The sequence below is a fragment of the Otolemur garnettii genome, unplaced genomic scaffold, assembly GCF_000181295.1.
Source record: "Otolemur garnettii isolate 467f Iridium unplaced genomic scaffold, OtoGar3 scaffold00032, whole genome shotgun sequence".
In the NCBI taxonomy this organism is placed as follows: Eukaryota; Metazoa; Chordata; class Mammalia; order Primates; family Galagidae; genus Otolemur; species Otolemur garnettii.
In genome coordinates, this window is record NW_003852427.1 from 17,759,172 (window position 1) to 17,770,653 (window position 11,482).

Below are 11,482 nucleotides of genomic sequence, written 5' to 3' on the forward strand. Positions count from 1 at the left end.
CTCTTTTCTTTTTGAAATAAAAACAACAAAAACAGCCAAGAGTTGAGACAGTGATGAAGGGAAGACTTTGGGACATGCATTGTGATGAAGTTGTTTAAACAATAATTTATAATACACAGAAATTTCTGGAGTAAAATTTAATTGTAGTGTAGAGTCCCATTACATCATCATTTTCAATAATTCCAGGAAGATAAAATGTGAGGTTCACATTTTACTTTCCTTGAAATGGATGCCCTAATTTGAAAGGAATTTCCGAATTTCCTTTTATAAAGCTGGGTTCTCTGGGTTCTAGGGTTATTTGAGATAAAGCCAAGGGAGAGGCTAGTTGAGAATGACAGAACATTTAGCCACCATCACCACAGTGGGTCACACTTGGCTACATGCAGAATTAAGAACCTAGTTCAGCTCATTTTCATTTTTCAGGAGGTCAGACCACAGTGGCTGACACTGACTTGGGATGAAGGCCAGAAACTGCTATTTACCACTTAGACATATCACACAGCTATTTATTAAGTTCCAGGAGATTAGATCTTGAATGCTTAATTAGTATGACATTAATAATTTTAATAAATGTTTCGCATCCTAGAGAAATATTCATCCAGAAATTAAAAGGGTGAGCAAAATCATCTAAAAAGCATTTAACATAGAGAAGTTAGGCCAGAGTTATCAACCAAGAGCATGGCTTTCTCTCACTCATCTGACTTGAAGGAGATTCTAGTCAACTTGTCCCTCGCTCGGTGCCAGGTGCTCTGCCATGCTCCCTACTCGTGGCTGCCAGAATTAACAGTATGGAGGCAAGTGCAGCCAGGAAAGGCTTGGATGGTCCATCATAGGCTGTGACTGGAGGACATCTTCAGTCAAGATGAAGACAAGGGACTAAGCAGGCCTGGAGATCTCCTTCCTACCCGAAACACAAAATGCCAAATCACAGCTCTGATTTTTTTTTTTTTTTATTGTTTGGGATTCATTGAGGGTACAAAGAATTAGGTTACACTGATTGCATTTGTTAGATAAAGTCCCTGTTATACTTGTATCCTGCCCCCGAGAAGTGTGCCATAAGATTAAGACCACAAAAGCCAGAGAAAGGCCAACATCAGGTGCACAGCTGAGATAACGGTTTAATGACTTTGCCAGTATAAAAGTCAGAGTCAGTAGACGTTTGCCCTAAAAGCAATTGAAACTGTATTTCCTACTTAAAGCCAGGAACTGGAATAGTACTCCCTATTTGGGACCAAAATTGTTTGAGTGTGGGAGGAGGGCCTAATCTATAGTGTCCGCAAAAAAAAAATTTGGGAGATTGAAAACTAAGCTTGGAAATTGGCGTTTAAAACTTTTCCAGGTCAAGGGAGTGTCGTATGCCCAAGCTGAAGTATTGCAGGCTGCCACCATCCAGACACAAATGCTTCATAAGGAAGATAATTCCCACCAAAGTTGAACTCACAGTGAAAGATTACAAATACCAAGAATCTACATCTACAGGGGCAATACATCGAATTTATACCCGAGGAACTACAAATGGAAAAGCAACTAGGACATGGCTCTTAACATACAGATATCTAAGATGTTAAAGGAGATAAAGGAAAAGGTAGACTTAATAAAACAGGAGTAGGAGGTAAGAAATAAGAGGATTTGAAAAAGTAGAAACCCTAAAAATTTTAATGCTGCTTCTTCTATAAGTCAATAAATCCACAATGAATACTAACAGTTGTTCCCTGCAGAATTGCTGGGAAGGAGGTGAGGGAGGAAACACAAGAGCAGAAACAGTTGCTCCTTAATGTCTGAATTATACAATTGGAACAGTAGAGAGAGTGGTTTGTTGAACAAGGTGGTTTATTTACTGAGCTGTCCAGCACTACAAGAAAAAGACTTACAAATAATGGCCTACTCTTTTTGGTATTTGAGAAACATACTTTGATCAAAGATTTTTCCAAAATATAATTAGTCTTTTAGTTCTGTCTTTTTTATCATAGGAAACTATGAGGTATTTCTTTTCTCTTGGATTGCAAGCTCACTTAAAAAGGAGATTGTAATAAACAATTTAATTAGATTGTTTCTAGATTGCCTGAAAGCTTAAGAAGGTATTAATATTTTAATCAAAAGTTTTGGGGAAATAGTCTTAGAATAAAAAAATTCTTATGCTTAGTTTTTGGAACTAGGAAAGTTATCAATGAAAACAAGGTAACTCTTGCAAAAGCAATCAGTAAACAAATATGGTTTAGTCACAGTGAGCTAACTGCTGTGTTTGCAACAGGCTGAAGGTTCCCACCTGACCCATGGCAAATTTATTCAGCTGCTTAAGATTATTTTTTACTCTCACTTCAAAAGAACAACAGTTTGGAATTTTTAGCCTTTTAACAGCACCAGAAAGAACTTACCAATGATAAACCTTTTTTCTTTTTTTTAAATCTCTCACACCTTCCTGACCCATGGCTATTCTGAGTCAGTGCTTGCCTTAGATTCAAAAAATAATAGTAAAGATTCAAATAATAGATTTGAGTAATAGATTAATCACTGTTTGAATGATATGCTCAATGCTTTCACATTATCTCATTCTATTCCTACAATAATCATGTGGAATAAAAATCTTTGTTCTTGGGTACAAGTGAATCTTTCTAAAAGCAGAGTATGAAGGTCTTAACACAATAACTAAGAAAATGACATGAAGGCTACAGCAACCAGTTTGATGAGAGTATTTCAAATTGCATATGAAAACATCACTCTGTACCCTGTGATTGCATTAGTGTACACAGCTATGATTTAATTTAAAAAAAAAAAAATCTCTGTTCTTATTTCTTACACTTGCTTTTAGCCAAGCAGCTGAGAGGCGATCGCTATTCTTATTTCTTACAGATGAAAACACTGAGGCTCATATTGAGAGAAATGGGATGGCCCCCAGAGCCGCACATATTTGCACATGGCAAATATTCCATATCACATCTATGAACTACAAACCCATATTCTTTTCCTTCAGGGTAAATGGCTGCTCTTCAGAGTCTGAATTATAAAATTGGAACAGTAAAGAGAATGGTTTGTTGAGCAAGATGGGTTATTGAGCTGTCCATCACGATAAGCATTCCAGAGCATGCGTAATGCTATAGCAAGACCCAGACTTGGGAAACATAAGAAGAGATGGATCCTCTTAGGTTTTATCAGTGTTCTGCCCACCTATCATCCTTCCGGGATAGGAAGCTGCCTCCCAGCCGTTTTCTTCAACTCACAAGTTTGATTTTCCTAACAGATCACATCTCTCTCCTTCAGTTTCTCACTAAAACAGCTTCCTTTCAGCTTCAAAGAGAAGCAACTCCATTATTTACCACTAATTGATCATCAGTAGAATGTAGCTTCACTTCCCAAGAATCCCATCTTTCCCTCTTCCCTGAAAACCAATTTTCTCTAGGAAGACTTAGCAGCACCAGCAGTGCAGACTGGGGAATGGCCTCTGTCACCCTTCCATTCAGAAATACCCAGTGCACATTCAGATCCCACATTCCCCAGGAGGTTGCAACATATTTGTAAATTTACAAAAGCTGCTTCCCATAGATGATGCTGCAGGCATTGGCCAAGAGGGAAAAGTTCAAGTAATGGCACAATCTCTGCGCTGGCTGGCTAGCTGGCCTCCTTTAAGTTTTAACCCGTCTGTTCCCCACACATGCTCCCAAATCCAAGGGCCATTTTCTGATCCCCCTCCCTCTCCCCCACCCTGTACTCCCCACTAAACGGAGTCAACGATAAACACAGACTATTCCACATACCTTTAATATTTAATACACTGAATTAACTTTTAATACACTGAATATGATTCTCCCTGTAAGCCTTCTGTCCTCCCCCCAACCCCCAGCTTTACTCTAACAGTGCACAGGAGGAGAAAGCAGGATGTGAAGTCATTCCTAACATCTCATGTGACTATTCAGTTTCCATCCTGACTCTCACCCATAGCAGGTGCCCAGGGAATATGTTATGAACGGTCAAATTCCCCCTGAATATACCATTTGTGTGTCTGCTTCCCTGTGCTCGCCTCTGCTGTTTCTATCGCCTAAAATTCCTCTCTTTCTTTTTCCTCCACCCTCAGCTGTGAGAAAACTTGTTTCCTCCCTAGGTAGGTTGTCTCTGTCATGAACAAACAAGTAGGCAAACTCTTCTTCTAATTAGGATATTCAATGCTACGTCCAGAGTCTGTCGAGTGATATACTCATTAAGATAATAAACACCTCAAGAAGTTTCCTAGGGGAAAAAAAAACAAGACGTTTCCAGGGACGTTCCTCTAGCTGTTCAACAATATTTTCAATATTAAATATTTGTCGGTATGGATCCATGGTCACTGAAGAAGAGGCTGACTTCAGCTTGTGAAGGAATTGGAGTCCAAAATTATGTTTGTGAATTGGTCCTTACAAATGTGAATTTGTTCCCATCTAAGTTCTATTATTAATGCCTCTTACAGTTTACAGCCAATAAAATTCAACTCGTTCCAAACATAGGATTAATGGAACCAATGTGAATATGCATGTAGCTGTCGGCCCCCAAAGTAGCATCAAGAGAGGAAAGAGAAAGGACAGGAGAATCTCCTCCCTAATCTCACAGCTCAGGGCACGCAAGGGATTCTAATGGGGAAAGGCTGTTCCTTCCTATTTTTTACTGCCCTAATGCCGAAGCCGAAAGAAATGTTTGCCTCTGCCCTGAGTTTCAGCTATGGAGTTCACCCAGGCCCTTGTTAAACTCTGAGGTTTTTTAACCTTGACATTTCTAATTTTCCCCTAAGCAAAATCTGTCTAATCTCAACTAGATATTAACAGAATAGCAAATAGTAGGCTGTGAGTGACTGCTAGGCCCTAAACCTTTAATAGCTAATGAATTTTTAATAAAAAATATTTACTTATACATGTATAAATGAATTTATACTTCTAAATTGGCTTAAAGTCAGTAACTATAATAAAATGAGCTGAAAAATTAACAAGATGTAGAGAAATCCTCTGGATGAGGAACAGCTGATCACACCTCCGTACATTAGCGCGAGTTTCTGCTAAATGATCCCTTCTTTCATCTTCTGTGGTCTCAACTACAGATAAAAGCATAAAGGGGGGTTCTGCTTGTTTATTTTGTGTATTTTGTTTGTTTGTTTTCTTGCCCAAAGTGAGGCTGAGATTGACACGGGGTGTTTTCTCTGAGACTCTGTAAGGAGGAAGGTAGAATTGATTTCGGACGCCTCATAGAGATTACTCTCAATACTCTCTGCTCCCAGCATTTGAGTTACATATACACTTTCACCCATCCTTCTGCCCACCCACTCTCTCATTCAGGAGACATTTATCTTCTGTCTCCTGGGAAGCGCCAGAGCCTACCTACACAGTAAAGGTGATTTAAAACAGACCCTCCCCTCAAGCAGACCAGTGGGGGAAACCGGTGTCTCAACAGACAATTATAATAAAGTGTCAAAACCTGTATCCCCGGTGCCAAAGCAGCTCAGGAAAGTTGGGAAGGTCACAGAAGATGTGACATTTGTGGTAGATACTACTTCTCCATAGAGGCTAATGTCCCCATGAGTGGAAAAAAAAAAACAGGATTTAGATTATATGAGGCTAAATACAAAGAGGAAAAAGAATGTGGAACCAAAAAGTTGGAGAGAGGAATAACTTCACTCCCTCAAGAAGGCAGAAAGACCATGTAAGCAGCCTTTTATCTGCCTGTGCTATCCCTTAATGGCCAACTACTGGGGTCTCATCTGGTGCCAGCACCTTTTTGCACCAAGGTGGACACTGAGAACATGTTCAGCTGTCCTGGATGCCCAGCACAGCCACGCTGGGCAGAGCAGTCACGCCCTGTGTCTGGGCCTCTTCTTCCCAGGGCCCATTGCTACAGGAGAATGCACAGCCCCGCTCCTCGGGGACCCTGCTGCTGGTGCAGCAGTGGGTCTGTGTGCCCTGCACCTCGGCCTGCCTGGCTGTCCTCACCTCTGCCCAAGGCCAACCTGCCCCTCAGAGAGTGCCAGCACCACCCCCTGTCACGTCATTCCCACAGGATCCTCAGCCTCCTTCCCAGGACTTCCTGACGGACTCTCATCTAAGGCAGAACAGGCTGATTTTCTAAATCGCATAAATGAACAGCTTGATTGTTGATTATGTAGAATATTAGAGGTACCGGGAGCTCATTCCTGAGCATCTGATTCTTCCTAAAATCCTAAAGAACTGCTGTTATCTCAGCCCTCCCTGAGGACATGCTCAAACTACTCATTCGACATCTTTACTGTAGAAATGGTTAACCTCAGAGTTAAATTCAGAAATAGCCGGCAGGTTTGAGAGGTAAGGATTCAAGCCCTTTTGCTAGACAGAGTCAGATGTTAAAGATAAGGGGTTAGTTACTGCCTGTAAGGCCTAGAAAACCAGGGAAAGGCTGCTATTCTCCAAAGGCTTGCGCCCTCCCGCCTCCCCCTCTTAAATCTTATCCCACAATGCCCAATTCCTCTGTAACCTAAAGGCAGCTAGTTTGACCACTTAAAGGAGGATGCTAATAATTTTTATACCTAAGTAAAGATTGTGAGATGAAAGAAATGGCTTAAAGAATAAGGTACAGATGTGTCACACTTCTAAGTCCAAAGATAAATTAATTAGCTTTGCTTACCTCAGGAAAAACTTTTTAAGTCTTTCTGAATAGCTAATTCACTGTGTTGTTGAAGATTTAGGTTATGTCTTTAATCAATGCAGAAGCTAGAATTTACTTATCTTAAAAAATGAAAAGAACCGAGGTAGGTTATTCACCCAGGACCTCACTTGCATTTCTCTGGAAGGTACTTTTTGCTTTATACAAAAGCAGTAAGTTCTAAGAATCAAATGTACAATCTTCGACGTTAGCAGTTCACAGTGTTTCTCTAGAAAATACGATTGAATCTTTTTTCCTAAGACTAAAGTTGAGTTACTGGATTTATAGTTGACAAAATAAAACTTACTGTTGACAACAGAAAGTTTAAAAATAATTTTTTAACCCTATAATTTTTATTTTCTCCAGGTGCATTTGGTACACTATTCAACCCTAGGAGATCATAATGATTCTCAACTCTTCTACCGATGATGGTATTAAAAGAATCCAAGATGACTGTCCCAAAGCCGGAAGGCATAATTACATCTTTGTCATGATTCCTACTTTATACAGTATCATCTTTGTGGTGGGAATATTTGGAAACAGCTTGGTGGTGATCGTCATTTATTTTTATATGAAACTGAAGACCGTGGCCAGTGTTTTTCTTTTGAATTTAGCCCTGGCTGACATATGCTTCTTGCTGACTCTGCCACTGTGGGCCGTCTACACTGCCATGGAATACCGCTGGCCCTTTGGTAACTACCTGTGTAAGATTGCTTCAGCCAGTGTCAGTTTCAACCTCTACGCCAGCGTCTTCCTCCTCACGTGTCTCAGCATCGATCGCTACCTGGCTATCGTCCATCCGATGAAGTCCCGCCTGCGCCGCACCATGCTTGTAGCCAAGGTCACCTGCATTGTGATTTGGCTCCTGGCTGGCTTGGCCAGCTTGCCAGCTATAATCCACCGAAATGTGTTTTTCATCGAGAACACCAATACCACGGTGTGTGCTTTCCATTACGAGTCACAAAATTCCACCCTCCCCATAGGTCTGGGTCTAACCAAAAATATACTGGGTTTCCTGTTCCCTTTTCTGATCATTCTTACGAGTTACACTCTTATTTGGAAGGCCCTAAAGAAGGCTTATGAGATTCAGAAGAACAAGCCGAGAAATGATGATATTTTTAAGATAATTATGGCCATCGTGCTCTTCTTTTTCTTTTCCTGGGTCCCGCACCAGATATTCACTTTTCTGGACGTGCTGATTCAGCTGAAAGTCATCCATGACTGTAAGATCGCAGACATTGTGGACACCGCCATGCCCATCACCATCTGCATAGCTTATTTTAACAATTGCCTGAATCCTCTCTTCTATGGCTTTCTGGGGAAAAAATTTAAAAAATATTTTCTCCAGCTCTTAAAATATATTCCCCCCAAAGCCAAATCCCACTCAGGCCTTTCAACAAAAATGAGCACCCTTTCCTACCGCCCCTCCGATAATGTCAACTCGTCCACCAAGAAACCCACACCCTGTTTTGAGGTCGAATGACACGTTCAGAACCTGTCTGGGCAGTCATCTTGTGAAAGGAGGGGCAAGGGAAACTTTCTCTATAGCGCTTCCCCAAATGAACATTAACGACCTTCCAGAATTTAACAAGAAAATGGATGATGTGGACTGAATCACCTTCTCTGAAGCTCTGAACAAAAGCTTTTCTTTCCCTTTGCAACACAATTATGCAAAACTACTTTTGCATTAGGTAGATGACGGCTACTCAAAAAACAATCTCAGAACCTGGATGAATGTACTGATGTGGGAAATTTTACTGACAGAAATGCAATCCCCTAGTCTGCTCTTGGCCTATTATATTTGACTTCTGTATAAAGGTATCTAGACTATGTTAAGCCTTTAGAGGAACAGCAGTTCAGCGGTCCATAGTTCTGCCTAATATTCAAAAGGACAGCAAAGCTTTCGGGCCTGTTGGCTGTAAACAACCGTGGCCCACTTGCCCCTGCTACGTGACAATTTGGACAGAGATTTGCCAAGCAGTAGTTGTCAAGTTTCAGAACTTCTTGCAAAATGTTCATACAGCGTCTTAGAGCTGTACACTGCCAAAGCTATGCTGGTAAGAAGGCTTCTTTGTATAATGGAGTTACAAAAGTCACATATAAAAGTTAAACTACTTGTAAAGATGTTACTCTGGTCTCAGGTAGTAACGTCTTTCCAGTCCTATGAGTTTGCTGTCATATCTGAGAAGTGTGTATGGTTTGTGGTAAAAAGATTATACATATATCATAGAGTATCCCTTTACTATTTTAAAAACGTGTATACTCTGCACACATATATGTATATAATCTCTAAACTGTTGTTACTTAATTAAAAATCTGTCGAGGTTACATTTACCTTAAAATAATTTTATTGTAATGTATTTAATCTTCATTATTCAAAATACCTGTATGTGCTGATTTATTTTTTAAATAAGACAACTGTGAATAAGTATTAACATGTTTTCATTTAAATTTGGTAAAACGGATAGTTTATAGATTTTGTATATTGCCATTGAAAAGATAAAGAAAAAATATGTCGCTTTACTGCACAACAAAGAATAAACATACCATTTTGAATTTTATGAAATGTTTCAGATAATGAAGAAAAATGCCTCATTCCTTATAACACTAAACTAACACATTATTTGATTAATTTTTTAATTAAGTCATTTCTGTGTACATTAATGCAGTCATGGGGTATAATGTGTTGGATTTATATACCATTTGAAATATTTTCATCAAACTGGTTAACATAGCCTTTACGGAATTTTCTTAGTTATTGTGTTAAGACATTTATATTCTACATTTAGTAAGTTTCACATGTACCCTTATAAGACAGAACTTTTCTAATTACATACATAATTATTGTAGGAAAGTTAGAAGGTATAGATAAACATAAACATAAAAGTCATGGTTAGCTTCCCCACCCAAAAGTCATCATAAGAACATGTGGGTGCATTTTTTTTCTACTTTTTAGATTTATTATACACACAGAAACGTATACATCATGACTCTGAAATCATAACATGTGGAGTAATTTGTGTGTAGATTTTTAACTTAGTGTCATTGTACAGTAGTTTCCCACCCCATTAAATATTTTCTAAAACATTTTCATATTTGTGTAATATCACAAAATATAAATACACCGTGAGGTAGTTAGCTGGTGACCAAATGGCACAATTAGCTCTTTCCTGATTTTTCAGTGTTAGAAATTACACTGAAATAAACAAGCAAGTACACAAATCTGATAAATTTCTCACACTCACAGAAGAGCCACAACTGAGTACACAGATAAGAATATTTTTAATATTCTAAATACGTGCTGCCAAATATTTTCCAGACACATACAAAGTTATAATATCATAAACTGCATACAAATTTATTTCACCACCCCTCACAGCGTGGGGCATGTACCGAGTTTAAAGAGACAGGAGACATTTCCTTAGGGCTACAGGTGCCATGCCCAAGGGCAGGGATGCAGCTGTGCCCGAAGGACTAACGCTTCTGTGCACGTCAGGCAAATGCCTCATTCTGCCAACCTGGAGGCCTTTGCTGCCCCTAAAGTACACACACAGCAGGCGGAGGTGCTCACCTGGCCCAGTGCACTGTGCCCAAAGGGTTGGGGGGTGAACAGAATAATTGGAGGGGGCTGAGGGTGAGGACGTCATCCTGGGGCATTGGGAAGAATCTTCACAAGGATATAGTTATTTTACGACAAAGTAGGGTCATGAATACCTCATCATTTTCCTTTTATAGTATTTTAAATTTCATTAATGTAATGCTAACCACTGACCCCCAAGGTCCTTTGCTATTTTCAAAAAGGCGTACCTCTAAAAATAAATAAATAAATTCTAGCTTAGTCCAAATTATAATCTAAACTTATCCTATTTATAATCCCTCCTGGTCAGCTTTATAACTGTTCTTTTCTTTTCCAATAGTCATTTTAATCCGAAGGATTTTAAGCACTTCAACCTTGTTGAACCATTTGATAGGTAATAGTTCCGGGGTCCTCAAACTTTTTAAACAGGGGGCCAGTTCACTGTCCCTCAGACAGTTGGAGGGCTGGACTGCTGGCCCCGGGATGAGTCGGCTGCTAAGCAGGACAGGCAGCGGAGGCCAAAACACCCAACGGGCCAGATAAATGTCCTAGGTGGGCTGCATGTGGCCCGCAGGCCATAGTTTGAGGACGCCTGTTAGTTGATAAGATTCCTAGTAGATAAATATTTAGATATCCTCTATATAGGCATTTATTAACTGGTATAAATAACATGTTTTCATGCCTCATGTTCATTATAGTTTCATCAAATCATTTTGTGATTTTACCCTGTACAATATGTGAAGGAGGAACCTAGGACCTAGGCGGTTCCTCTCATTTTGTCAGTGAGACTAACTGAAGGTGGAAATTGACATTCTTCAAAATGTCAGGATGGGCTGCCAAGCTTTATTCTTTATAAACATCGTTAGAGGTTAGGTAGACTTCTTATTTTTGAAATATTTTAACAATTTACACAGAAAGGAACACGTAACATAAAAATCTAGGTGCTTAACAGAACTCAAGAGCTGTAGGTATAGATTATATCCCAGTTTACAGTCCAGTTCTTATTCTCCCATAAACAAATTCGTCTTTTTAGTCAATAATCATTCATTTGTGGATTCTGACTGTTTGCCTACTCAGTGCCGAGGAACTAGAGTTCTAAAACAGAGTTTCGACTGGATGATAAATATTTGGATCAGCTGTTGTGGGCAGTGGGGAAGAGAAGTAACTTGATTGCCAAGCCGTGGAAAGACTCACGGAGGTTTGATAATATAGATTTTTAGTTTTGTAGCTCTGTCTGCTGGTGCACTTTTTTCCAACAATATGTGCCAACCTGGG

The 11,482-nt window shown here is 39.6% G+C and overlaps 1 protein-coding gene across 1 annotated transcript; it reads left to right on the forward strand.

Annotated features, from left to right (window-relative positions):
- The first annotated feature begins 567 nt into the window (after nucleotides 1–567).
- On the forward strand, nucleotides 568–9,172 carry AGTR1 (angiotensin II receptor type 1). Its single transcript, XM_023513058.1, has 3 exons — nucleotides 568–1,605; nucleotides 5,177–5,180; nucleotides 6,997–9,172. The coding sequence occupies exon 3, from the start codon at nucleotides 7,034–7,036 to the stop codon at nucleotides 8,111–8,113; it is 1,080 nt and encodes a 359-aa protein (XP_023368826.1). The 5' UTR covers nucleotides 568–1,605; nucleotides 5,177–5,180; nucleotides 6,997–7,033; the 3' UTR covers nucleotides 8,114–9,172.
- Nucleotides 9,173–11,482: the final 2,310 nt, after the last annotated feature.

Excerpts from the sequence above, each read along its gene's own strand:
- AGTR1 (XM_023513058.1), top strand. The coding sequence starts at position 7,034 with ATGATTCTCAACTCTTCTACCGATGATGGTATTAAAAGAATCCAAGAT.